Source organism: Chenopodium album, chromosome 22, assembly GCF_948465745.1.
Source record: "Chenopodium album chromosome 22, dcCheAlbu1.1, whole genome shotgun sequence".
Classification (NCBI taxonomy): domain Eukaryota; kingdom Viridiplantae; phylum Streptophyta; class Magnoliopsida; order Caryophyllales; family Amaranthaceae; genus Chenopodium; species Chenopodium album.
Window position 1 is genome coordinate 7,917,903 of NC_137855.1, and position 27,777 is coordinate 7,945,679.

Sequence of the window (27,777 nt, forward strand, 5' to 3'; positions counted from 1 at the left end):
TATACTAAGATGATTATGCTTGTTTCAGGTCATACCTGAATTATCCATCTTATTTCCTATCTCTGACTTTCAAGTACTCAGTTTTGAATGTCGAAATCTATGTCCATACTTACATTTCAAGCACTCTGTTAGAAAACTAGTTTACAAGCTGTAAATTTCAAGCACTCTGTTAGAAATCTAAGTTGTAAGCTATTACTGTTTACCAAACAGGCCGTGCAATGATAAAAACAAATATTGAATGAAGCAGAATGATCCAAATAAAATAAATCAAATGCGCTCATAAACTACTTACACTCCACATACAAATTTCATACCATATTCTAACAAATCTAACATCCCTAAAGGGCCTAAACCATTTTGGGACTAATGCTTTGTTGTTGTATTCTAACGAATCCAATGCATTCAAAGGGTGTTAGCACGAGCAACATAGTATGCAGTGTAAAAAATTGACAACACCTTAACTAGTTACTGCTAAAAGACTTGTACATTTGTGACAGACTTACTGTATAAAAAAATTCATTCAGGCAACAAATAGCAAAACTTGGGTAATTGTATGCGATGTAATGCATCGGTTAATACCCGGCCAACAGCGGCCAAGTTTTGACATGACTAAATTAAGAACCTAACCTCATGATACATTCAACATGACTAAATTCTCAAGTTTTGACAGTAATGAATATTGTATTAATCACAGTATTAAACGGAGATAATATTCTCATATATCTTGAAAGATGCTCCCTCTACCGATAAGTGAAAGAACTGTGAATAACAAATCACTTTGCAAGTGATTGGCTTGTTTTGCATAAGCAAACCAAGAACAAGAAGGAGAGAACACGACGTCGTGCAATCCCATCAATCTAATCGATTCATTTACTTTACCCTTTCACTTAAGCAACTCTAGTTGTTACAGTATTAGTTCAAATTACTTCAATTCAGTAACTTATTTTTAATTTTGGACAGACGGATTATTTAAGATGCAATTTTGCCCCGAAAGCGGTGATTGGAGATGAGAAGTCTCTCAATGAAACTCTAGAAGGTCCTTCACAGGTGAGAGCCAAAATCCATCTTACAGCATACATCATCCAAATCTGAAGTTGCACTTCAGCTAACAGACGTGTCCGGTGGCAGTGATCTGCAAGACACATATATTCTCCGAGTTCACTGCACGTTGCAGTACTATCCCTTCCTCAGATAAACATCACTACACCAGTCCACTACAAATAAACAAAGAGCCTCACCTAAGAAGTTCAATCCAATTCCACAATCAAGAGTACTGTCTTTTGCTTTTTAGTACCATCTTCTAGTTTTCCTACTTTGGTTACTCAAGTGTTGCTAAGAAGAAGCTTTTACTAATAAAAAATGGCGACTAACGGGCGGAATTTCCCGGCACAGAGACAAGAGACTCAGCCTGGGAGACAGCATGTCATGAATCCTGTCCCTGAAACTGGCCACTCTGAGTACAAGCCTGCCAATAAGCTCCAGGTATAATCGGAAACATATTCCCTCGGTCCGGAATTAGTTATTACACAACTCTTAATCTCTCATAACACTTAAAAATATGTTTTATGATTTCAGCTAACTGTGTGTGATGACAGGGGAAAGTGGCTCTGGTGACAGGGGGAGACTCAGGGATAGGGAAGGCAGTGTGCCACTGCTTTGCGCAGGAGGGCGCAACCGTAGCATTTACATACGTCAAGGGCCGTGAGGACAAGGATGCTAGGGACACCCTTCAACTTATAAAGAGTGCTAAGGGCACTGGAGCTAAGGAACCCATAGCAATCGCGGCAGATTTGGGGTATGATGAGAACTGTAAAAGGGTGGTTGATGAGGTGGTTAATGCCTTTGGGCGCATAGATATTCTGGTCAATAATTGTGCTGAGCAGTATGAACGCACATCTATTGAGGAGGTTGATGAGCAGAAGCTTGAGAGGGTGTTCAGGACTAATATCTACTCCTATTTCTTTGTCACAAGGTGAGCACTTAAATTATACAAACTACTTTTTTTTTCCTTAAATTATACAAACTACTACTAATACAAATCTCAGTGGATAATAACTTCACTAATATTGTGGGAAATCATCTATTGTAACTCCACTTCACAGCACATAAGCTATTTCAGGCTCACCAGAGATAATTTCACTCATTATTTCTGAAAACATAATGTTTATTCTAGGAATATCAAACAGGTAACTATAGTGTGACCTTAGAAATGTTCCCTTTTTTGGGTTTTTTTCAAGAATGATAAATTAAGAACTAATTTTGCTGTATATATATATATTTTTTTAATATTCTGTTTTATTGCTTTTTCGCTTTATCTGTTGGCCTTGGCCATGCTTTATTTTGATGTCAGCTTCTGTGAAATGAAAATTTCTGAAGTTGATTATTAGTTAAGTTTCTTACATACTTATAAAATAGTACATATTGAAGAAAGTTAACCAAATATGACTTTTCATGTAAATCAAGAAAACAATGCTACTACTTAGTATAATTCATATTTGTTTTCTATTGACTTCACTGCAGCTTGATTAATACTTGTGGAAACTGTTAAAACATAGCCTCAAAAGTTAAATATAAGGAGTACAATAATATGAAATTTATGCTTTTTCTAAGGACATTCATGTTTCATTTGGGATTAAATAGATGGTATGACAATTTGAGTAAGTGGCAGAATTTGAAATTTGGCCACTACCAAATCTGACATGACTCATGAGTGTTGATTCGTTTTGTTTTCGTGTACATATGTATAGGCATGCCCTGAAGCATATGCAACAAGGGTCCAGCATCATCAATACAACATCAGTTCTTGCATATAAAGGGAGTCCAACATTGCTGGACTACACCTCTACCAAAGGAGCAATTGTGGCCTTCACCAGGGGCCTAGCTCTCCAGCTTGTGGAGAAGGGCATCCGGGTCAACGAGATAGCCCCAGGTCCAATATGGACTCCCCTGATTCCAGCCTCATTTAAGGAGGAAGAGGTCGAGAGCTTTGGTTCAGAGGTGCCCATGAAGAGGGCAGGGCAGCCTAGTGAGGTTGCGCCTTCCTATGTGTTCCTTGCTTGCAATGCAGATTCATCTTACATTACAGGGCAAACAATCCATCCTAATGGTATAGTCATCAACATTTCTTCAGAATTTGAGGTCAAGTATTATTTGATTTAAATCGCAATCGGGTCATATGTTTCATCCTCTTTGTGCAGGTGGTGTTATTGTGAATGGCTAAAAACGTGAAGAATGAAACATGGTTTTTGGTGTGAGGTATATAGAACTTTCAACAGTGCATCCATGGTCCAGTTAATGACTTAGTGCTCTGTTTTACTTTAGTTTCTTTTCCTTTTGTATGTGTGTTAAAGAGGGTGACATACCTTCTTAAACTGTGTACCAACAAAGTACATTATGTTTAGGACTTGTGTTTAAAAGCTTATGTTTCATGTATCAATAAAATTTTCATTCCAATAAAATACGTAGTATTTTTTTTTTAAAAAAAATATTAACGGAATTATTAACAGATTCCGTTAACTGGTAGTAAAAGTTAAAAAAGGGCATATGTTAGGTAGTAAAATAAAATAAAAATTTTGATAGGTAGTAAAATTAAAATTGATGTGTTTGATAGTGATAGATAGCAAAAGTCAAAAAATCCTAAAGACAATTCATTCAGGCAACAAAGAGCAAAACTATGTAGTTGTGTACATCTTATACAATCCAACATGACAAAATTCTTAACTTTTGACAGTAATGACTTTTGTATTAACCACAGTATTTATTGGAGATATTATTCTCATATATCTTGAAAGATGCTCCCTCTACCCAGAAGAGAAAGAATTGGGAATAACACATAACACTTTGTAAGTGATTGGCTTGATTTGCATAAGTGAAACAAGAACAAGGAGGAAACGCAACACCGTGCAATCTCATTAATCTAATCAATTCATTTACTTTTACCCTTTCCCTTAAGCGATTCTAGTTGTTACACTTATACATTATTAGTTCAAACTACACATTATTAGTTCAAACTACTTCACAATTTATTCACTTTTACCCTTTCGCTTTAGCAATTCGAAGGGGAGTACTAAATGCAGGATAATTTTACCTAAATGTAGAATAAGTTAATATTTTTAAAATAATTATATTCCAATTCTGCCCTTGTTTTTATTTATTCTTTACACTCCTAACTGTATAATCATCCCTATCGTTATTCAACCTACTTTTCATCCTATTTAATATTCAATACTATAGAAATTCATGGACAATAATAAAGTGCACTACGACGATTCTTTTGAGGTATCAAAATTATGTGTTGTATTTTTTTTCCGCAAAATCAATTTATAGATGAACAATCAAACAAAATAAAAGTTCCATGTTATACGATTTTATTCGGAGGCATGTCAGGTATCGGTATGTGTTTTTGAGGGGTCAATAGTACCCCCGGATCAGATTTCCGGGGGTCAATGGCTACCCCCGGATCAGATTTCCGGGGGTCAACAATACCCCCCGGATAAGATTTCCGAGGGTCCATAGTAACCCCCGGATTTAAAAAAAAAAAAATAAGAACGAAACATTTATATAAAAAAAATAAGAACGAAATTACACATATAAATTACCTAAAATTGGAGGAAAATTGAATGTAAAATTTCTAGGATTAGCAAATGTCACGGGATTAGCAAAGGTAGACCGTAAAATTATAGATTTTCTTAAGTTGAATTTTACGTTCAAGTTAAAATGGGATGTTGAGTTCTTAAAATTGAATAAGGGTATTTTAGTCTTTTATTATTTTCATGTAAACAAATAATTCCTGTATTTAGGTTATTTTGTACTGCATTTAGTACTTGTGTTTTAGAAAAAGGGATTATTCCCAGAAAGCGGTGATAGGAACTGAGAATTCTCTCAAAGAAACTCTACAAGGTCCTTCACAGTTGACAGCCAAAATCCCTCTTACAACATACATCATCCAAATCTGAAGTTGCATTTCAGCTAACAGACGTGTCCAGTTGCTGTAATCTGCATGACACATATAATCTCCAAGTCTCTGCACGTTACGGTACTATCCCTCTTTCAGATTAACATAACTACATCATTCCACTACAAATAAACAAAGAGCCTCACCTAAGAAGTACAATCCAATTCCACAATCAAGAGTACTGTCTTTTTGTGTTTTAGTACCATCTTCTTGTTTTCCTACTTTGGTTACTCAAGTGTTGCTAAGAAGAAGCTTTTACTAAGAAACAATGGCAACCAACAGGCGGAATTTCCCGGCACAGAGACAAGAGACTCAGCCTGGGAGACAGCATGTCATGAATCCTGTCCCTGAAACTGGTCACTATGAGTACAAGCCTGCCAATAAGCTCCAGGTATATAATTGGAAACATACTCCCTCGGTCCGAAATCAATTATTACATGAATCTTAATCTCTCATAAGTCATAACAGTCTCATCATATGTCTGATTCAGCTAGCTGTGTGTGATGACAGGGGAAAGTGGCTCTGGTGACAGGGGGAGACTCAGGGATAGGGAAGGCAGTGTGCCACTGCTTTGCGCAGGAGGGCGCAACCGTAGCATTTACATACGTCAAGGGTAGTGAGGACAAGGATGCTAGGGATACCCTTCAACTTATTAAGAGTGCTAAGGGCTCGGGAGCTAAGGAACCCATAGCAATCGCGGCAGATTTGGGGTATGATGAGAACTGCAAAAGGGTGGTTGATGAGGTGGTTAAAGCCTTTGGGCGCATAGATATCCTGGTCAATAATTGTGCTGAGCAGCATGAACGCACAACTGTTGAGGAGGTTGATGAGAAGAAGCTTGAGAAGGTGTTCAGGACTAATATCTACTCCTATTTCTTTGTAACAAGGTGAGCACTTAAATTATACAATGTACATTAAAATTAAAAGAGAGGTACAAAAAAATTGAAAGTTATGCTTTTCTAAGGTCATTTTGGGATAAAACACACGGTATGACAATTTGAGTAAGTAGCAGAAATTAAAATTTGGCCACTACCAAATCTGCCATGACTCATTAGTGTTGATTTGTTTTATTTCGTGTACATATGTATAGGCATGCCCTGAAGCATATGCAACAAGGGTCCAGCATCATCAATACAACATCAGTTCTTGCATATAAAGGGAGTCCAACATTGCTGGACTACACCTCTACCAAAGGAGCAATTGTGGCCTTCACCAGGGGCCTAGCTCTCCAGCTTGTGGAGAAGGGCATCCGGGTCAACGAGATAGCCACAGGTCCTTTATGGACTCCCCTGTTTCCGGCCTCATTTAAGGAGGAAGAGGTCAAGAGCTTAGGTTCAGAGGTGCCCATGAAGAGGGCAGGGCAGCCTAGTGAGGTTGCACCTTCCTATGTGTTCCTTGCTTGCAATGCAGATTCCTCTAACATTACAGGGCAAACCATCCATCCTAACTGTATAGTCATAAGTCATCAACATATCTTCATAATTTGAGGTCAAGTATTATTTGTTTTGCATCGTAATCAGGTCATGTGTTTATCCTCTTTGTGCAAGTGGAGTTATTGTGAATGGCTAAAAATGTGAAGAACGAGACATGGTTTCTGGTGTGAGGTATATAGAACTTTTAAGAGGGCATCCATGGTCCAGTTAATGACTTAGTGCTCTGTTTTACTTTAGTTTCTTTTCCTTAACGTTGGGTACTTGTGTGTGTTCAAGTCTTCAAGAGGGTGACATACCTTCTTAAACAGTGTACCAACAAAGTACATTATGGTAATAAAAGCTTATGTTTCATCTATAAATAAAATTTTCTTTCCTACAAAATATAACATATTGTTTTCCATGTACATTATTGTCCATAATTCAGGATTATTTAGATAAAAAAAAAATATAATCGTGAGAGCAACAATTGTTTAGACAATTTAGGGCCTCATGCAACATGTTATTGGGACAAAATAACTTGTACATATGGAATTTATCATTGCACAACTTAAATGAAACTGAAAAATAAACACATTTGATGGTCTTCCAACACCACATAACAATTCTTTCCACAATAAAATTTGAAAGGCTGAAAACAATAGTAATTTTACATCTTCAAGTTACTTAAAGTATTTGATACCTAGATCCAGATTCTCATATTTGAAGGATCAACGAGAATTTCGATGCAATGAAAAAAATGAGCAATGGCAGCTACAATAATGGAAGTAATGTACAACATATTGTACAGTGGGAAAAAATGACTAAAATTGGTACAATCAGAATCATTCAACAACAAAGTTAAGACTCACAATGGCTCCTGAGAATGATCTGCTCAATTTTGGGGATGATCATCGAAGCATAACTCCAAGCCATTGCCACCAATTCCGGCGATGAAGCATTGAAAGCCACAGGATTCTAACTCAGCAACCACTTTATCCACCACAATGCTAGACAGAACTGGATTATATGGGTCAAGGAAAAGGACATTTAATTCTATATAGAAATGAATTGTGAGGGTAATCATCCCTAGCATGAATTCGACTTAATTTGGTGGCATTCATCAGTATAAAGTTAAGTGAGGCCCTGTTCACTTCACCTTAAGAAAATAATATTCAATAAAATTAATTTCAGTTCAATAAAAATAAGTGCAGTTCAATAAAAATCAAAAAACTTACAGAAAAAATGTAAAAGAAAATCAGTAAAAATAATTTCAGTTCAGTAAAAATAATTTCAATTCAGCAAAAATAAGGTGAAGTGAACAGGGCCAAAGTATAGATGAAAATCAAGACATTATAATATTTAAAAAGGATACTCGTTGGCAATAGTGTCAGTACACAGCCTCCGCCACCAGCTCCAGTCAGCTTGGAACGTAGCTTGTATTTAAGCGTTGTATGGAGAACCGTCTCTATTGTAGTATGGCTCACTCCCATACACTGAAGCAATCCTTGGTTCATCTCCATTAATTCTTCCACCTTTTCTTCCTTTTCAGTGGCTGCAGTGTCATCAAGAGCCGGTGTTTGTATGATATCAGACAAATCCTTGCTGATAGAGTCAACAGCTTTAAAAACAGAAGCCATTGCCTCAGGGTGGCGCAGTGCCCTTTCTGACACACCAGCAACTAGTGCTTTTGTGTTTCTCCCTACCTTAGTATTTGTAATTAGCATCTTTAATGGTGTATTTGCCTTGAGCCTTGTGATTTCACCTGACCTGAACTGTATCATATTTCCTGCATGACATATCACTGGATGTTCAGTCAACTCCACAGACTCAAGAGTGTATGTTAATAATGCACAAAACAGGCCATAGCATGTAGTAGTAATAGAATACCCATATAAGGATACCTCACACCTTTGACAAAAATGTTGGTCTGTAAGTTGCAATCCTATACTTCATAGAACATAAAAATAACATAAAATCAAGAGCCAGTCTTTGGTAAGATAGTATTACAGTAACTCATTGTGAGACATAAAAAGGTAAAAGCAAAGTCATCCTTATTACTGCTACAAGCAATTTTAATAACAAAGAACAACATAACATCAAGAGAAAATTACCTCAATGCCTCTTGATAGAAATTTGTGTGGCATCAAAATTAAGTTACTTAGTTACCCCAGCCTCTAACATGACATTTTATTTTTAGGTAGGGTTAGGGAGGCAGGTATACATGGCCTTATTTTATTCCTACAATTTATGCCCAAGTAATTATATATCCAATAAATAATAGTGCTAATTTTTTTCCTACAAAAACACATAATTCTAACACTGAAGCAACGACAGAAAAAGATAAAGGTATTGCCAATTTACATTCTTATAATCACAATACAGTTGGGCATTGGCTCATTGCCAAGAAAATGAAAAGCTTTTATAGCACTTCAAATCTTCTAGGTCAGTCTGCCAACATTACATGAGTTAACTCCAAATTCACAAATCAAATGTGATGATGGCATAACTTGTAACTAGGAAATGAGCAAAATACCCCCTCTATATTTTTTAGTTGTCCCACTTTGGCTAGTCACGTTTGCTAACGCACAAATTTGACCATTATTATCTTTGATTATCCTTTAATAAAAATTAATATTGTTAAATAATACATTGATACAAATCCAAAAATAGATTACATCTTAACATTTTTTATATGTTAGTACAAATAACATGGTCAAAGTAAGACGTGAATAGCGTACAAAATCAAAGTGGAACAACTATTAAAGGACAGGAATAATTACAGTTTAGCCCATGCTCTATTCTTCAAAGCATGGTCAAATGACTATACATAAAAGAAAAATTAATTCTACCATTGACTAGAGGATAAACCTGCAACCAGATGTTTGTGTGATGATCATACAACTGCAACATCAAATTAAGCTCAATAAAACAGGCAAAGATTACATCCAGACAATGTCATTTGGAGAAAGCTTTCTGCATGTTTCAAGCCTAAGGACTGTTCTTCAACCCCTTCCCCAAAAGAGAGTGATAGCAAGAACGATCCGATACAAAGAAATATAAAGAAACATAAGACTGGCATTGCAAGAATCCATTGAATAGGATGACATACCATAGGTGCTTACTGTATTGTCAATGCCAGATGGTCTTCCGTGAATTATTTTTTCGCCTTCAAAAGCCCATTTGTTTACAAGGTCAAGCTCGCTATTTCTCAAAGCTACCCAACCTTGCTGACTATAGTCAAGCTCACAAGATTCTGATGATGCAAGAAGGGCACCTGAAAGTGCTACACAGAATGCAGCAGATGAACCCAAGCCTGCACCTAGAGGAAGTTCAGATGTCACAGTCACTGTTGCAGGTTTGTACCTAAAATACAAATATAAGTTGAAAAATTCAACCATTGGTAGATAAAACTGCTTAACATAACTAAATGTAGGTAAAAACAGCACAACAATATCGATTGCATGGATTTGCATCTAAGAATGCAGCTTTCTTCAGCAACATATGATTGGAGGAGTAAGAGAAAATATCACATACATACCCTTGGGTGTTCATGTATAGCCAGATAAAGGCCAATACTCCAGAAGCCAATGTTATTTTTGCCTCTGGAATATTTTGCCCTTCATAGAGTGGTGCCATTGACTTAAGGGTTTCTGATGAACAAGATAAGGGTGTTGAAGGTGAAGGGCTGTCAAAACCTGGAAGTACTTCTTTGATTTTTCCTATTGGCCAGGAAAACTCTAGTTCCATGTCCTTAAGCTCAAGCTTAAGTGTATCACCTATTTCTGTACAAAATTAGGACAGCTAAATTAAAAAAAGAGCCCTTTAATAGCTATGTATTGACAACAAATCAAACATGAGGCACTAGTAACAACTGAAAAGCAAAGATTTTGACACAAAAGCTCTTTGGCATTTCATTACCCAAAAAAACCAATGAAAGAGAATTATTTTTACGGAGTATTCGTTTTATAATGATGAAGGTTCTAATGTTTTTGAATACTTAAAAGTCCAAGAATGAAATCAATAAGGCATTACAAACATAGCAAAATGATGAAAATAAATCAGTTCAATACTGCCTAGCATATGGCAATTCATACATGCCACCACCAAGGGAGTTGATGCTTGATCATCAATTCCCTGGTTCGAAATCATAATTCCTTGGATTTTCAAATCGTAGAGCCATTAGTTTTAATTTGTCTCATTATGATAATAAATTCAGCCCTTGATCATGTGTATTATCAGAATTTCTTCACAGTCTCAACAGGCTTCCAACTTAGGCATGCCATATGGTTATATATAGCTAGTTAGTTAGTAATCAATGATAACGAACGAAGCCCTTAGTTTTCACAGTTTTTAATCGCTATAAAGCGAAAATCACTTGAAAACAAATCACTCCAAAGCTATCCTTTCACATAATTACACTTTCCAACAACCATTTTAACTTAAAATTCTCAAGTTACAAGTTCACCAAAATCCATCATCAAAGCTAACTTTCAAATTCTCAAACACAATTAACCAGAAAACCCATTTCTCTACTCATTAATCAAAAAATAATTAAATCATTACAATGAGCAATTGACCATTACAATCACATTAATCTTAATCCAACTACCCAAATTCACATTACCCAAGAACTAATTGACCCAATTAAAAAAAATACAAACTTGATCAAAACCAAACAAAAAGAAGCACATTTTATGTCAAAAGTACTGAATAAAAATCATGAATAAGCAGAAATCAGAAAGAGAAGAGATAGGAGAAAATGTTACCGTGGGAAAAGAGAATAGAGACGGAAGTGTAGAGATTAATGGAGGCGGCGACGGCGGTGGATCCATGAACGACGGCGTGTTCTCCGGCGAGGATGATTTTTCCGGGAGCTCTAGCTCTGACCTCCATTCTACCCATCTCTTTCACTTTGATTTAGAGAGAGATGGGGGTGTGTCAAGGTGTGATGGTTGTTGGGAGTCGTTTTTTGTGCTAACTACATATACAAAATTACAAATATATTTCCCACGAGGAGTGAGGAATATTTGCATTGGAGTGCGGGTCTCGATTCTCGAATGTGTCGTAAGGCTTTGTTTAATTCAACTTATTAATAAGCTTGTAATTAGATTACTCTTTTAGTATTCAAATAAAAGTAGATTAATTAATACGGTGGAAATATATTGTTACGAGTAGTTAAAATAAGATTTTCAAATAGTGAAGTTTTACTGATTGAAAGTAACTACAAAGAAAATTTTAGGATTTGGTTGATTAAAATAAGAAAACATAGGCAAATCAAAGTGAAATAAGAATACAAAGAGTAATTGTCTTTAAAGAAAAAAAAAAAGATTTCAGGAAAATGAGACTTTTATTTGGAGATGAATGGAGTAGTCATAATCCATATTATTATTCATATTATTATTTCAAAATGTACGAAAAGTATGAAAAAATTATTATAGATTGCACGGATTTACAATGATATTTGATTAGTCTAAGACTGCCTACCTAGTAAATTTATTTCAACTTGCTACCTAATATTGTAACTCAATTTTCTTTGATAATAATACATAAATAAGATGTTTTGGATGTCATGATATATTTAGTGATCTAATTACAAATTTCACATGTTGATAAATCAAATCAAATCCAAAATAATAAATTGATAATACATATTTTCATAATTGGTGAGCCAACCACGCTGCACGGTCCTTCTCCTCGTGCACCACGGACTAACATCAAATATTCAAATGGGACCCACGTCCTAAAATATGTGTGGGCCCCGCAGATGTTTACGTTTTGGATTCTGACTTTGGCCCATTATTATAAATGTGTATGGGCCGCACGGCCCATATTCTTTTACTTTAAGAAAATAAAAATTAAAAAAAAAAAATCTATTATAAAATAAGGGGAAAAGGGAGAATATGAGAGAGAGATATAGAGAGGTAATAGTGTTATGTCTATATTCATCCATTTCATTAGTCACCTATATATATACATGATAGAACATTGTAACTTATATGGACAATGAAGAGTCCATTCATGAGAGGGTTAATGTGACCTAATGACAAAGGAGGATTACAAGGGTATTATTACAACCATACTTAAGATAGTCATAAAAGTGATATTTACAAGCTATAATGACCATCCATTATTAACATATTTTATAACACTCCCCCTTGGATGGTCATTATCTTAAAATAGAATAATGCGCATATATGCTGCCTCATTAAAAACCTTTCCAGGAAAAACCCTGTGGGAAAAAACCATGGATAAGGGAAAAAGAGTACAGCGCGCAATTACTCCCCCTCATTATTATATCACTGAAGATCTCTGAGACGACGCAATCCAATACGATAAACTAACTTTTTAAATGTTGCTGTCGGAAGAGCCTTAGTGAATAAGTCTGCTAAATTCTCACTTGAACGAATCTGCAATACTTTTATATCTCCATTCTTTTGAAGATCATGAGTGAAGAAAAATTTGGGTAAGATGTGCTTTGTTCTGTCGCCTTTGATGTATCCTTCCTTAAGTTGAGCAATACAAGCTGCATTATCCTCATATAAAGTTGTCGGTGCCTCCTTCCCAGATGATAAACCACAAACTTCTTTTATGTGTTGAATTACTGACCTTAACCATACACATTCACGACTAGCCTCGTGAATTGCTAAAATCTCCGAATGATTGGAAGAAGTAGCTGCAATGGTTTGTTTCATGGAACGCCAAGAAATGGCAGTACCACCATATGTGAACACATATCCGGTTTGTGATCGACCATTATGAGGATCAGATAAATAACCTGCATCTGCAAAACCAATCAAATTTTCTTTGGACAACTTTGGGAAAAATAAACCCATATCCTTCGTACCTTGAAGATAACGAAGTAAATGTTTGATCCCATTCCAATGCCTCCGAGTTGGACATGAACTAAACCTTGCTAATAAATTAACTGAAAATGATATGTCGGGTCGTGTATGACTTGCAAGGTACATTAGCGCTCCAATTGCACTAAGATATGGTACTTCAGGACCAAGAATCTCTTCATCATTTTCCTGAGGTCGGAATGGATCTTTATCTACTTCAAGTGATCTTACAACCATAGGGCTACTCAATGGATGTGCTGTATCCATAGAGAATCTTATCTATGTATGTTGATTGATGCACAAGGATTCCATTCTCTAGGTGCTCTATTTGTAACCCCAAGCAGAATTTTGTCTTTCCAAGATCTTTCATTTCGAACTCTTTCTTTAAATAATTGACAGTCACTGAAATCTCTTCAGGAGTTCCAATGATATTCAAATCATCAACATACACTGCAATTATAACAAATCCCGATCCAAATTTCTTTATAAAAATACATGGGCTGATAGGATCATTCTTATAACCTTCTTTTAACAAATACTCACTTAGACGGTTATACCACATACGCCCAGATTGTTTCAATCCATAAAGAGATTTGTTCAATTTAATACAGAAATATTCTCGAGAACTAAATTTTGCTGCTTCTGGCAGTTTAAATCCTTCTGGGAGCTTCATGTAAATGTCATTATCTAGTGGGCCATATAAATAAGCTGTGACTACATCCATCAAACGTAAGTCAAGTCCTTCTCTTATTGCCAGACTAATAAAAAATCTAAAAGTAGTTGCATCCACCACAGGAGAATATGTCTCCTCATAATCAATACCAGGTCTTTGTGAGAATCCTTGTGCAACTAAGCGTGCCTTATATCTTACAACTTCACCCTTTTCATTTCTCTTTCGCACAAAGACCCATTTATATCCCACTGGTTTTACACCTTCAGGTGTACGGACTACAGGTCCGAATACTTCTCTTTTTTCAAGAGATTTTAATTCTGCTTCAATTGCTTCTTTCCATTTTGGCCAATCATTTCTTTGTCTACATTCTTCAATGGATTTTGGTTCATGATCCTCATTGTTATCCATGATATCTAATGCTACATTGCATGCAAAAACATCATCGACGTCGATTGATTTCGGTTCCATGTAATTCCAGACATGATATAATTTGTTGAAATTTCTTCATTATCAGGTACCTGAATTTCTTCATGTATCATGTCTAAATTCTCTTCTAGAGATCCTTCGGAAATTGTTTCTTCAATTTGACCATCATCAATTAATGCTCCTTTTCTTTTCCGAGGATTCTTATCTTTGGAACCTATTGGTCTTCCACGTTTCTGACGTGGTTTAGACTCATTAGCAAATTTATTTTGTCCTTCCGGGACATCTATTTTAAATGGAGCATTTACAGCTGGAATATGTGACTTGGTCACTCTTTTTGGGTCAGCAAACGAGTCTGGCAATTGATTCGCTAAACATTGTAAATGAATTATCTTTTGAACTTCCAGTTCACATTGTTTAGTTCGAGGATCAAGATGGGATAATGATAATTCATTCCATTTAATTTCCTTTTCCAGCTCTCTTTTTTCTCCCCCTAATGTTGGGAAAAGTGACTCGTTAAAATGACAATCTGCAAAACGAGCCGTAAATAAATCCCCTGTTGTAGGCTCAAGATATTTAATTATTGACGGGGATTCAAACCCAACATATATTCCCAACCTCCTTTGAGGACCCATCTTAGAGCGTTGTGGTGGAGCTATTGGAACATAAACCGCACATCCAAAAATTCTTAGATGGGAAATATTTGGTTCCTGACCATAAACCAATTGTAATGGGGAGAACTTATGATGACTTGTTGGCCTAATGCGAATTAGTGCTGCTGCATGTAATATTGCATGTCCCCAAGCAGAAATTGGGAGATTGGATTTCATAAGCAATGGTCTAGCAATTAACTGAAGACGTTTAATTAATGACTCAGCCAGACCATTTTGTGTATGAACATGTGCTATAGGATGTTCAACATTTATCCCAATGGACATGCAATAATCATTGAAAGCTTGAGATGTAAATTCACCAGCATTATCAAGCCGAATAGTCTTAATAGGAGTATCTGGAAAATGTGCCCGTAACTTAATCAATTGGGCAAGTAATCTCGCAAACGCCAGGTTACGAGTTGATAACAAGGACACATGTGACCATCTAGTTGATGCATCAATTAAAACCATAAAATATCTAAGTGGTCCACATGGGGGATGTATGGGCCCACAAATATCTCCTTGTATACGTTCCAGAAAACTAATTGATTCAAAATTAATTTTAGCTGGTGATGGGCGAATTATTAACTTGCCTACAGAACAAGCAGCACATGAAAAATTATTATGAAGAATCTGCTGGCTCTTCAAAGAATGTCCACATGAATTCGTAATTATTTTTCGCATCATTATTGAACCGGGATGGCCTAACCGGTCATGCCAAACAACAAAATTATCAGTAAACTTCTGGTTTACTATAGCATGAGTTTCAATAGTATTGATTTTTGTGTAGTACAAACCACTAGAGAATGTAGGGAGTTTCTCCAAAACATGTTTTGTGCCTTGAGTTATTTTTGTGATTTGAAGGAATTCGCTATTTTCTTCATTGATTGTCTCAATATGAAAGCCATTGTTGCGAATATCCTTAAAACTTAATAAATTTCTTTGAGATAACGGGGAGTATAAAGCATCAATTATTTTAATTTCAGTTCCCCAAGGCAATTTTATAGTGGCTCTTCCGGTGCCCTCAATAATATTTGTACTACCCGATATGGTACTCACATTAATCCTTTTCATCATTAATGTAGAGAAGTATTTTTTATTTCTAAGTATTGTATGAGTAGTTGCACTATCAGCAAGACATAATTCTTCACCATTCATAGCAAACTGAACTTGAGTAATATCCATGTTCTTCATGAAATAAAATATATGTCAAAATATTAAGCATAAAAATAAAGATGATAAAATAAATAATTCAATAAAAACACCCAAATATTTCATAAATTCATAAAGCATATAAAGTCCTTATTACAACCATAGAATATAACATAAGTAAATAACTAGAAAAAGTCTAATACTTAAAGTTGACATAAAATAATATAAATTTAATTATTCCCTTCCGGGGCATTGAAGAAATCACAAACTTCTAAATGAGTTGTACTGCCGAAATCAAAATTATTCCCTTCCGGGGAAGTAAGGAAATTAGCAACATCGAAATGATTTGCATTGCCAAAATCAAAATCACCTTCACCATCTTCAAGAACAAGGTTTGCCTCAACTTTCTTTCCTTTCTTCAATGATTCTTGATAAAGTTCAATAAGATGCTTTGGAGTTCTACAAACCCGAGACCAATGGCCTTTTCCTCCACAACGGTAACATATATTGGTCTCATTTTTCTCTTTATCATCCCTACGTTCCCACTTTTGGTGGGAATGATAATTTGTGTAATGACCTCCACGACCTCTACCATATCCACTAAAACCACGCCCACGACCGCGACCACGCCATTGGCCACGACCGCGACCACGACCTCTACCTCGACCACTACTACTGGAATGGTCTCTGTTTTTAGTTTCTTTCCCGTTATGGGTTGTCACATTCGCTTCAGGAAATGGAGTAGAGCCAGTAGGGCGTGATTCATGATTTTTCATTAACAGCTCGTTATTTTGCTCAGCCACAAGAAGACAAGATATTAATTCAGAATATTTTTTAAAACCTTTTTCTCTATATTGTGTCTGCAGGACAATATTATTAGCATGGAAAGTGGAGTATGTCTTTTCAAGCATTTCTGCATCAGTAATATTTTCTCCACATAATTTCAATTGAGAAGTTATTTTAAACATAGCTGAGTTATATTCACTAACAGATTTAAAATCTTGTAATCTCAAATTCAACCATTCATAACGAGCTCTAGGGAGTATCACTGTTTTTTGGTGGTCATACCTTTCCTTTAGATTACTCCAAAGGATTTGTGGGTCTTTCACAGTTAAATATTCATTTTTGAGCCCTTCATGGAGGTGATGACGAAGGAAAATCATGCCTTTAGCCTTATCTTGAGCTGTTGCCTTATTAGCCTCTTTGATTGTTTCACCAAGCCCTTTAGCATCTAGGTGTATTTCAGCATCTAACACCCATGATAAATAATTCTTTCCGGTAATATCAAGGGCCACAAATTCAAGCTTGGCAAGATTCGACATATTTCACTATATAAAATAATATTAAAAATTAGAGATAATAAAATACATCAAAGTCAATGTATCTAAATATAAAATCATAATTATAATTGGTGCCAAAATAATCAATATGCATTGTCTTAAAAAAAAAAAACAAAGAAAATAATATACTATCAATCAAATAGATTAGTATTAGCATCAAATTAATGTTTCAAATAATCGTACTGATAAATTACTATTATAAAGATGAGGAATATAATTAGATCACATTCTGACATACTATAAAGATGAAGTAGCAAAATAATAAAAAAAACAATATGCAACATTAAAAATAATCATCATAAACATTATACTATCATAAACCTTACAAGGACTAACACCATATAACACTTCTAAAAAAAAAAAATCCGAAGGCATATAAGAGGAAGAAAAGCAGAAGTGCAGCACATATTATACCAACAAAACTGCACTCTTTATAATACACCTTGTGAAACATTATACTAATTCAGAACTGCATATAATCATAAACTAACATCATGATATAGAACAATTCCAAGCATCAATATTTGATACGTGTTAACTAATATTATAAAATGAATACCTTTGGACTTTTTTTTCTTGGCTAGTATACTTAAGGAGTGATCAATGTAATAGTTTCGTTTAGAGAATGGTGCTGATAACGTATTATAAAATAAGGGGAAAAGGGAGAATATGAGAGAGAGATATAGAGAGGTAATAGTGTTATGTCTATATTCATCCATTTCATTATATATACATGATAGAACATTGTAACTTATATGGACAATGAAGAGTCCATTCATGAGAGGGTTAATGTGACCTAATGACAAAGGAGGATTACAAGGGTGTTATTACAACCATACTTAAGATAGTCATAAAAGTGATATTTACAAGCTATAATGACCATCCATTATTAACATATTTTATAACAAATTCTCTGTTCTTGATATTTTTCTAACTAGTTGTGCGACTATGTGAGACTAAAACTCAAAGAGTCATCTTTTTTGACTACCAAGTAAGGCTTATTATGAAGAAAAGATAAACAATTCAAACATACATTCAATTCAATAAGTAAGGAACATAGTAAATTTTATGAAACGAAAGAAAAAGAAAAGGTACAATTTTACGAAATAGAGCGAGTTACGTACACCCAAGTACAAGGTATAGATTAAGAATTAAGATAGGTGATTAGTACCTATGGCTACGAGTACAGATGCATACAAGAATTTTCAGTGTTTTGGGCTGTACTGAGACGAAAAATAGAGACAATTGTTCAAGAAACCTAAATTCAAGGCAATAGCATAAACCTACTCAGACCACACATTACTAATCCATTTAGGATACAGAGAATTATGAAATTATAAACGTTAATTTTTAGTAAGTTCCTACATCAGAAATTCAGACAGAAACGATCATGACAAAGCATTCAATGGATTTGCCAACTCTAATGTAAGCAGTCGAAATCAATACCCTTAGAAGAGTTCACTATCGGCCATTTCATACTTCACATTTTGGCACATACTGACTATGATATACATAATTCAGATGAAGATGTCAAGGATAAGACACTATACATCCCAAATCAAACAAGGATTCACAGGCTTGATTTTACAGCAGCGTCAATATGTTCTTTGATAGTTCCACATAAAGTTTCCACGAGGTTGAGTAGGAACTTATCTGAACCGTGTTTAGCTAACAGCGATACAGACACAGGAAGGCCGTCATACAATCCTAATGGTATACTTACCTGCAAAAGAAAGGGATATTAAAAAATGGGAAAAGACAGGAGACAAACAAGTGAATGAAGCTTTTGATGCCTTGTCTTTGCTTGTGATAGAGGTAGAACCTGACAACATCCAGATACTCCAGCAATGGAGAGTAAGCTAAAAGCTCTAGCTCTGAAGGTTTCCAATGTAGACGGCTGAGTCTGCAATTTTGGTGGGGGGCCAGGAACAGTCGGGATTGCAAGGATACCAGCATCCTACAGATAGAGTACATATATGTGACTAATGTGAGCAATGCTAAAAATGGAAGGAGAAAAAGGAAATAGTGAACTAGTTAAAACCTGGAATATGATGACGAGCTAAAGCATTAACCAACATATTGGCAAAAATTGAAGTTTGAGGTAGAGCTACTAAAATGAAGGATGGAATTATTGACCACTAGTCATAGAGATTACCCCTAAGAGAGAAGTAAGTGCTATCCGCAATTCAGTCCTGATAGAGTGGCAAATGTCGATCTTGTCATCATTAGACAACACGGCTTCCCAAATTCGCTCACTTAGTCCTGGCCCCAAAGTAGGTTTAATGGAAGAGACCCATTCACCATGATTAATCTTAAACTCATGCCTACACTTCCATATAAATTGAATAAAAAGTCGGCCACTAAAAAAGTATGATTATATGGCAGGATAACGGTAACATACTGCAATCAACTACTCCGTACTTGATAAAATTAGTACTGGACCAATTTACTAGCTAGTTGTACCTTTGTAGTGTTCGCATGGCACTTGAAAGGGCTACCAAAGATGGTATGCTGTATTGTTTTGTATCACCACCTTGGTCCATGAAATGCTTCAGACTAGAAACATTTTCCGCTACATAGTCCCCAAGGTCCATATATTTCAGAACCTGACCTGAAATAATGGTTAAAGAAGTTCTAACAATTTGTTTACTACTGAAAATTTTTACGTATTGATATAGAAACAACAATTCCTACTGACACGAGATCAGATGGCAAGCTTTTGCATAGGATGCAGTCAGCTTAATAGAAGGAATTAAATGCCATAAAAAGTTGATTCTAATATGCAACTCCATACAAAAAACCAGACGACTAACCTCCAAAAAGTTTCTCCACGGACTTCACCAGAACTTGTTTTACTCTATCAATTGGGATGTTTAGAAGCTTGAAGCAATCTTCAGCGATTATAACTGGACTTGGGCTCACAAGATATGGGTCAAGGGGCGGAAGTAACACATTTCCTACTCTCTTCAAGATTGATGGATCCCTTGCAAACCATCCTGAGATATAGCTTAATCTTCAATAAACATGATGTATTCAACACTCATGTAACTGCAGTATCTCATGAGTGGTGATCACAAATATAAACATGCTTATAACATAAAGTATAGGTATCACCATACTAGAAATCTTGTACTACTCTACCAAAGAATTAAACCTTTCATTTCAAGACGTCTATAGTGCAATATTGCATTTTGCTTGACTTATCACATAGTCGAGTCTTTACCAACTGTATCAAAACTCTGTGCCATAGGAACAACACCATCAACAGAGACAACCCCATGTGAAGGCCGAATTCCATATATTTTACAGAATGCTGCTGGGACTCTTACACTTCCTCCAGTGTCAGTACCTAAAGAGGTGAAAGAATTACAGATTATTGGTCGCTGACTTGTAATAAATCATAGCACTTGTAAAAGGCAATTGCATTGTTTTACACACCCAAAGAAAGATCTACAATGTTAGCGCCAACTGCAACAGCAGAACCACTAGAAGATCCTCCAGGAATACAATCTGCTGCACATGGGTTTTTAGGGGTACCATAATGTATGTTTTCTCCATTTATGCTGTCAAAGAAATTGGCAACTTGTTTAGCATTTAATCATATATATCTTGTAGATAATGATGAAGGAAGAAGGCAGGCCATTGAAACTCATCACAGGATCTTTGAAGCTCTGACCCTAAATGTCCATGGACTGTATAATGGATTTGCATACACATGTATTTATGGACTGCTATACTCTATTGCAGTCAAAGATAATATCCATCTCAAATTCCAATTTTATCTCATTTGAATGAATGAGAGAAATGAATTCTACAAGTATCCTCAAGTTATGATTTGAAAAGCACCAAAGTTTCAGAGGACAAAAATTGATTGCATAAAAAAAAAATATTTAGTTAGGATAATACAAGACCTGTTTTACAAGTTTGTAGGAAAAGTGGCATACTTTTTCCGAATGGAAAGAATGTAAACAGTAATCCATTTTCAAAAGGTTAGCCCCAAAAGGCTCCCAAAATGTTTGAGAATGTTTTTTTTAGCTCTTTGGCAAAGAAGTAAACTATCATGGCAGTAGTGAGTAATGTCCGGTGGCAAGCTCATTGTAAATAAATAGCTTAAGTTTAAATTCTGCTGAAAGTTCAGCTATCTACGTAACCAGGATTATTGCAAATGAATTTGTTATACCATTGTCATGATCCACTTGAGAGTAAGGGTACGGGTACGGGTCAGCCCATAAAGGTTTACACAAGGAGTTCCAAAGCACAAAAGAAGAGCAACGGTCATCAAGGAGAAAGTCAGCAAAAGGAGATGCAAGAGGAGTCAATGACAGGGACAGCAAGAGTGGTCAACTACAACAAAGAAGATGAGGACGAGGCTAATTAAGAGGAGCTTAAGAAAAACAAGCAGCAAGTTTCTCTTCTTTGCTTTATTATTGTTTTGCTAATTTCATAAATGTTCACATGTAGGAGTATTGTCCTGTTAAGTTAGCTTGAATAAGTAAGTAGAATTATCTTTATGAAGGGTATCCAGAAATTGAGTAAGAAAACCCTTGAGAGTAGTAGCCTAAAGCTACCATGAGATTGATGGGCTCAAGCCATTGACTATCCTTTGTAATCGTTTAGTTTAATTAATCAATCAAGTACTCAAGCCTTCCCTTAATTCGTGTCATTAATTAGCTTAATCTTGCTGTGAGAAACCGGTCCTTGACAACCATCACAGTTCATCAGAAAGAATTCAATACACTAGCCAATGATAAATTGAAACAATAGACAGACCAAAAAATCTAATGTCAACCATGTTCACAGGAAAGACATATCACAATCACATAAGCCAAGAATTAGGGAAAAGTTCTCTTCAAAAGTACATCCAATTGAAATAATCCCACATACTACTTGACTTCCTTAAATCAGTTTAGCCAAATGCTGCTAACATAAACAACTTCACAAGTCACAATAAACTGCATATTAAAACCCATTTGCTTAATCAGATAGATTATGATAATTGCAACTCGAAAATCGAAAAAAACTAACCTGTAGGCCATTTCATCCATGATTGTTTTACCAACACAAGTAGCACCAGCCTTTAAAAGAGCCAAAACAGCAGGAGCAGTGGAATTGGCTTTTGTATGAGTTCTTGCCCAATCAGGATTCCCAAACCCAGTTACTAAACCTTCCATATCAAATCTGCCCTTCCAAAACACAAACTTTATCTTAAATTAAGCAATAAATTGATAAAACTAGCAAACTACAAATATATTATACAATCAAATGTGTTCCATTCTTAGGCACATTAAATAATTGGGTTTGATTCCAAGAAAATTACCAAATGGGAAATTACAATTGTAAGTTCACAAGTTACAACAAACATAGTCTTAAATGAAATGCAATTAAAATTATCAGATGGAATTCATATTATTTATGAAATAAAGACCCAAAATTTAAAAGTAATCAAAAAATTGGAGGAAAGAGGATTGAAATAGAAGTAAGAGGGTAGAATAACTGACATATCTTTGACAGCAAAAGTGAGACCAGATAAAGGAAGGTCCCCAGAAGAAGAAGATGGAGAAAGTGTGAACTTCTCCATGAAAGCTCCATTGTCAGACTCCATCTTTCTCACTCTCTCTTTGGGAAGAACTGGATAGTGCACTCAGGCAACCAAGTCAAATTGGGTGATGTACCACAAAAGAGTTATATACTCGTATGAATCAGTAGAAGAATCAGAAAGATTGTGTAGATTATGTGCACTTATGTACTTGACAATTGAGATAGGCAGGTGGAGCTCAAGTCCGCCACTTGTATGGTTAAATCTAAAATGAGTTAAAAAAAATCACCGACCTGGGTCAGCTGGGTGTATATAATAGGTGTTAGAGAAAGAGAGTTATTTGTATGACTCGCTTATAAACCTATTAATTATAGTTGATCCTATGTTTATAAAAATAAAAAGTGGTTTACTACAAGTAATATTCTTTTGTTAATGTGCAACAAGCACATAGCACTTGCACTCATATAGTCATATGTGGGATTTATGAGATTTCAAACATGCACTTATCTAAAAGACATTTATTTTATGTGTTCAAGCAAGTAGTAAGGATCTACAAGCAAAATTTATTAAAGTCATAGGAAATGAAATTATATTGTAGAACTTCTTAGGAAATTTTAAAGTACTTTTTATGTTCAACCAAACGACCACTAAGAGGCTAGTCTGATTTACAGAACTTAGCTAAATTGAACTGCGCTGAACTGAATTGTTTATGAGAGAAGGAAATTAAAAACTGAAGAGAACAGACCATAAGATGATAAAAGTGTCCTTCTAGAATGCAAACCAAAGAGTAAAAGAATTGATGACACGAGATGTATAAGTAGAACATGCTCATTCATTCATAATTAATTCATTCATTATTAATAGTCATATTAACAGGGTAATTTCAATTAAGTACAGATAAATACAGTAACTTAAAGGAAACAAATTTTGCACATCAGATGTATATACAGTAATACAGACTAAATATGCATCTTGGATGGTCAATATATACTTCGTATAACATCCAAATTGTACAGTACTTGTATCTGGTAAGTCCGGATGGCAGAGAACATTCTCAAATATATAAGTACGTAGTATAAATGTATAATCCAAGTGAAATGGACAGTACGAATTACAGAGTAATACTCGTATTCTACTTCTAAGGAAAGAGAAACGGATGAAGAGCGGATGGCAAAGCAGGAAGAATGGCCAAAGTAATCAAAACCTCAAAGGCTGATATTACAGAGTTTCTACACTGAACACTATATATACAAAATTCAAAGTTTAAAAGCAAAAGATAAACATCAACTACTTAATTATGTAGGTGAAAACCCGAAGTTCATCATCATATAATCATACAATAATACAAACTAACCAATTAAACTGCACAAAAGCTTGAACAAATTAATCTAGTTGTACAAGAAGATGACAAGTATTTTGCATTACATAAAAGCAAGAAAAACTGGTCTGAGTTACATAGAATAGCCAAGTGCTATCATTGATTATCTTCTGTACAATCAACATCATCTGAGTCATCATCAAAAAAATATAGGTATGGAGTTATTGGCTCACGCTCCATGCTAGTTTTTTCATCATCCTCCGTGGTTTCCTCAGGCTTCTTCCAACATAAACACTTCCTATAAGCTCTATCATAGGCCTGAACAGTTAGACCTGAGGCGAGAAATAACTCCAGTTCATCAACAAACCGCTTAGTTCTAGCCGTAAGGAAAGGCATTGCAGCATCAGCGACTAATACCTTAAGTTCTTCTTGCTTTTGATGCGGAGAATATGTTTTTCCTTTAGGGTGAACCGGGTGATAGCTGAAAATATGCATGGTAATGGCAAAACTACATTAACTGACCTATGCAGTGTATCTTAGCAATAAGCCAATAACTAGGAAATATGCACCTTCATTAATGATCAGCTTATAACCTTATCAATGATTGATTGCTGAAGGTTACCTTCTTAAAAATGACTGAATCACCCCGAGGATGTGATGCATTATGATTTCAACATCCTCTACCTACAAAAAAGGACAATTGGATAGCTTACAGCTTCATGCAAGTACACAGATAATATTAACAGCACAGAAAATTAAATCAGGAAACTTGAGTTACAAATTACAAGTCCTTGTAATGGTTCAGAGAAAACATGAACAAAGAAAATATATTCACTATTCAGATTCCAGCACAACTAGGAACCAATGAATAAGAAATAGAGAGTAAGGGTACCTGTGTCAGAGCTTGTAACTCCCTTTTCAACCATTTCTCAAGCCAGCTGTTGGGCTGAAGATACTTGTGAGACTTCCAATAGCGCTCCACTTTAAATGCATCACTTAAAACACCTGATTCTGGTTTAGTGTAGTAACACTGCAGTCTATACTTGTGATCCTTTGAAAAGAAGGCACTGCATTGTCTGCATAGGCATCGGAAAACTAGAATAAATTAAGGAGAATAGCTTATAGCTTCATTCAAATTTCAAAGTGTCAAACATGTTAGCAATCAATATAATGCAACCTGTCTCAAATACCTATTACCATTATTTTGGTCAATATAATGCCGTTGAAATGTACTTCCATCATATCCATAGATGATTGATATATTTTCAGTCTGTAAAAATAAATTAAAAAAGATCAGCAGAACTGAAAGTTCAATAAAGACTGGCTAAAGAGATAATAGGTGCAGATTACACAGATATCACTTAAATGTCTAGAGTCAAATTATAAAACCATATGAGTGATATGACAGATTCAGAGCATATCATTATGATAAACTCTTTGCAAGAAGTGTTCTGGAACACGTAAGATGGGAGTGGAAATCATAGAAGAGACTCCAATCCACAACTTCTATTACTAATTGCCATTATAAAAAAAACATCTTCACACAGGTCATTCAGAATCGGTGTCCTGCTAACATGGACAGGTTACCAATCAGGAACTCAGCTTAGATCACATCAATGGTGGGATCCAACTTATTGTTCTTGTATCAGAACCAAATATTTTGTAATTGGTATGTAAATACTATTTTCCTCGGACTCGGGTACCCATGTCCGACACGGGGACGTATCCAAGTGTCCGACTCGGCTATTTTGTGAAAAAATTCTATGATTTTCAACTAAAATGAAGTGTACATGTGTCATACCCATGTCTGAGGGTCGAGGGTCCGACACGAGTAATTGAGGTAAAATGAAGAGTCCGAGTAACATAGTGTAAATAAACTCACTCATCACTCTTTACATATAGGTAGTCTATTGTTGTCATTGATACAAGTGGAATGCCACCAACTATGTTTCAAGGTGATTATAGAGGCATATGCCAGTCCACAGCACACTAACTTCCCTAAAGATCAATCCATGAGCGTTTAGTATTCCCTTTGTCCCACTTATATAAGTCACTTTTTTTTTTCAAGGGATGTCCCAAGTAGTAGGCATGGATCCTTTTCTAGCAAGTTAAATTATAAAATATCCCACATTACTCCTATTTTGTATATTAGTAGATCCATATTATATTAGTATCATAATAATACATACGTTTTCTAAAATTGTACTATAAATTATGAATAACATCAACAATATCAAGCGAATTCATCAAAAATGTCCTCTAAGCTCTAACTAAACGTGGCCTATAAAGTGGGACAAAGCAAGTAGTATAAACTTGTATTCAATATCGAAAGTTCAACCAGTGATAAACTCATATTCATTTGCAACAAACTAACAATCACCACTCCTAAACCACAAGCTTCTACAATAGTACACCCCCAAACAAACACTAACACCCACAAAACTTAGCAACCCCAAAACATAAAGACAGCTCCCATATTATCCCAAACAATATACCTCAATGTAAGACATATACCCATAATGACTATAAATAAAAATAAACAGAAAAAAAAAAGAAAAAAAAAAGCTCAATGTAAGTATTGTAACTGATCACAAGCAATTCAATATCAAAAGTAGCAAATAACTTCTACTAATCGGTTCAAAATATCAAACCCAAACAGTTTCTTGCAGCGATTGGGTTGATCTTCAATACAAAATCGTTCAATATAATCAATTGTCTTCCATTATCAAAGCAATAAAAACTACTTCGAGAAGATTTCTTTACTTAAATTAAGAAAAAAAAAAGGTGAATATGGACCTTGCATAAAGGGCACTTAACGGAGGATGGTTGGCGCAATGAAGAAGACCTTCTTGAAACTACTTGAGTCCAACGAATTATGCAATTGTAACAAAATTTATCTGCAAATTCATAATAATTTAATACCCATTAGCTTTATTTAATTACCCATCAAGCATAACGAATTCAATTGAATAAAAGATTGATTTTTTTAGCAAAATAATTGATTGCAATTTGCTGGGAATCAAACCCTAATGATGAAATTATGCAGAATTTGAGAAAGATAGAAGAAGCATACGGAAGCAGCGATCCAAATAGGAGTCTTGAGTAATGAGTCCGAGGCAGATGGGACATGGGTTCGGGTACGGGCTCGGGCTCGGGCTCGGGTTCGGGTTGGAGGTAGAAGAACTGGGTCCTTCTTCGTCGTCTTTGTTGGGTTCTTCCTGCATCATTTCTTTGCGATTTGGAAGGTTGAAGCGTCCAACTTCAATGGGATCTCCAAAGTCCAGAAATCGCCAAGGATTTTTTAATGGAAATTGATAAATGAAGCTTTTAGGACGGCATATAGTAAGTTTAAGATTTTTTTTTTTTTTTTTTTTAATATGGTAGGGTTAAGTGTTTAATTAAGCGGTTCCTATCATAGGACACTTGACAAGCAATGCCGACGGGTAAGGATGCGAGGCGACCTCTGGACAACTGCAC

At 35.4% G+C, this 27,777-nt stretch overlaps 4 protein-coding genes and 1 pseudogene across 7 annotated transcripts; 2 read left to right on the forward strand and 3 right to left on the reverse strand.

Moving 5' to 3' along the window:
• The first annotated feature begins 1,359 nt into the window (after positions 1-1,359).
• LOC145603853 (NADPH-dependent aldehyde reductase 1, chloroplastic-like) lies at positions 1,360-4,955 on the forward strand. The gene is made up of 4 exons (XM_081659829.1): positions 1,360-1,482; positions 1,596-1,972; positions 2,748-3,143; positions 4,835-4,955. The coding sequence occupies exons 1-4, from the start codon at positions 1,360-1,362 to the stop codon at positions 4,953-4,955; spliced, it is 1,017 nt and encodes a 338-aa protein (XP_081515955.1).
• A 267-nt stretch (positions 4,956-5,222) lies between these two features.
• Positions 5,223-6,441, forward strand: LOC145603854 (NADPH-dependent aldehyde reductase 1, chloroplastic pseudogene; annotated as a pseudogene). Its single transcript, XR_014104911.1, has 3 exons — positions 5,223-5,345; positions 5,465-5,841; positions 6,045-6,441. The product of XR_014104911.1 is annotated as an NADPH-dependent aldehyde reductase 1, chloroplastic pseudogene (transcript).
• A 498-nt stretch (positions 6,442-6,939) lies between these two features.
• Positions 6,940-11,354, reverse strand: LOC145605188 (mevalonate kinase-like). Of its 2 annotated transcripts, none has more exons than XM_081661225.1 (5): positions 11,133-11,354; positions 9,905-10,148; positions 9,476-9,729; positions 7,739-8,152; positions 6,940-7,383 (listed from the first exon to the last, which is right to left on the reverse strand). In XM_081661225.1, the coding sequence occupies exons 1-5, from the start codon at positions 11,266-11,268 to the stop codon at positions 7,259-7,261; spliced, it is 1,173 nt and encodes a 390-aa protein (XP_081517351.1). In that variant the 5' UTR covers positions 11,269-11,354; the 3' UTR covers positions 6,940-7,258. The 2 variants fall into 2 exon arrangements, with proteins under 2 accessions (XP_081517351.1, XP_081517352.1); XM_081661226.1 differs by having other exon boundaries at positions 9,905-10,142; positions 11,133-11,351.
• A 6,669-nt stretch (positions 11,355-18,023) lies between these two features.
• LOC145605236 (amidase 1-like) lies at positions 18,024-23,235 on the reverse strand. The gene is made up of 9 exons (XM_081661278.1): positions 22,945-23,235; positions 22,472-22,624; positions 20,885-21,009; positions 20,670-20,795; positions 20,260-20,442; positions 19,910-20,057; positions 19,602-19,770; positions 19,269-19,403; positions 18,024-19,169 (listed from the first exon to the last, which is right to left on the reverse strand). Exons 1-9 carry the CDS (start codon positions 23,046-23,048, stop codon positions 19,017-19,019), a joined length of 1,296 nt encoding a protein of 431 aa, XP_081517404.1. The 5' UTR covers positions 23,049-23,235; the 3' UTR covers positions 18,024-19,016.
• A 1,009-nt stretch (positions 23,236-24,244) lies between these two features.
• LOC145605424 (uncharacterized) lies at positions 24,245-27,752 on the reverse strand. Of its 2 annotated transcripts, XM_081661473.1 has the most exons (7): positions 27,374-27,752; positions 27,097-27,197; positions 25,491-25,570; positions 25,193-25,376; positions 24,923-24,984; positions 24,718-24,781; positions 24,495-24,632 (listed from the first exon to the last, which is right to left on the reverse strand). In XM_081661473.1, exons 1-7 carry the CDS (start codon positions 27,525-27,527, stop codon positions 24,627-24,629), a joined length of 651 nt encoding a protein of 216 aa, XP_081517599.1. In that variant the 5' UTR covers positions 27,528-27,752; the 3' UTR covers positions 24,495-24,626. The 2 variants fall into 2 exon arrangements, with proteins under 2 accessions (XP_081517598.1, XP_081517599.1); XM_081661472.1 differs by having other exon boundaries at positions 24,245-24,781; positions 27,374-27,726.
• Positions 27,753-27,777: the final 25 nt, after the last annotated feature.

Bases quoted from the DNA above. Each gene is read 5' to 3' on its own strand.
- LOC145603853 (XM_081659829.1), top strand. From the start codon at position 1,360: ATGGCGACTAACGGGCGGAATTTCCCGGCACAGAGACAAGAGACTCAG. The intron at 1,973-2,747 runs GTGAGCACTTAA...ACATATGTATAG, and splicing joins TCCTATTTCTTTGTCACAAG to GCATGCCCTGAAGCATATGC. The intron at 3,144-4,834 runs GTATTATTTGAT...CTTGTGTTTTAG, and splicing joins TCTTCAGAATTTGAGGTCAA to AAAAAGGGATTATTCCCAGA.
- LOC145605188 (XM_081661225.1), bottom strand. From the start codon at position 11,268: ATGGGTAGAATGGAGGTCAGAGCTAGAGCTCCCGGAAAAATCATCCTC. The intron at 10,149-11,132 runs GTAACATTTTCT...AATTTTGTACAG, and splicing joins CTCTATTCTCTTTTCCCACG to AAATAGGTGATACACTTAAG. The intron at 9,730-9,904 runs GTATGTATGTGA...TTTGTATTTTAG, and splicing joins CTATACATGAACACCCAAGG to GTACAAACCTGCAACAGTGA.
- LOC145605236 (XM_081661278.1), bottom strand. From the start codon at position 23,048: ATGGAGTCTGACAATGGAGCTTTCATGGAGAAGTTCACACTTTCTCCA. The intron at 20,796-20,884 runs GTGTGTAAAACA...TCACCTCTTTAG, and splicing joins CATTGTAGATCTTTCTTTGG to GTACTGACACTGGAGGAAGT. The intron at 19,404-19,601 runs GTAATCTCTATG...CTCTATCTGTAG, and splicing joins CACTTACTTCTCTCTTAGGG to GATGCTGGTATCCTTGCAAT.
- LOC145605424 (XM_081661472.1), bottom strand. From the start codon at position 27,527: ATGATGCAGGAAGAACCCAACAAAGACGACGAAGAAGGACCCAGTTCT. The intron at 25,571-27,096 runs GTCCATATTCAC...TTATTTTTACAG, and splicing joins TTAAGTGCCCTTTATGCAAG to ACTGAAAATATATCAATCAT. The intron at 24,782-24,922 runs GTAACCTTCAGC...GCATATTTTCAG, and splicing joins ATTCAGTCATTTTTAAGAAG to CTATCACCCGGTTCACCCTA.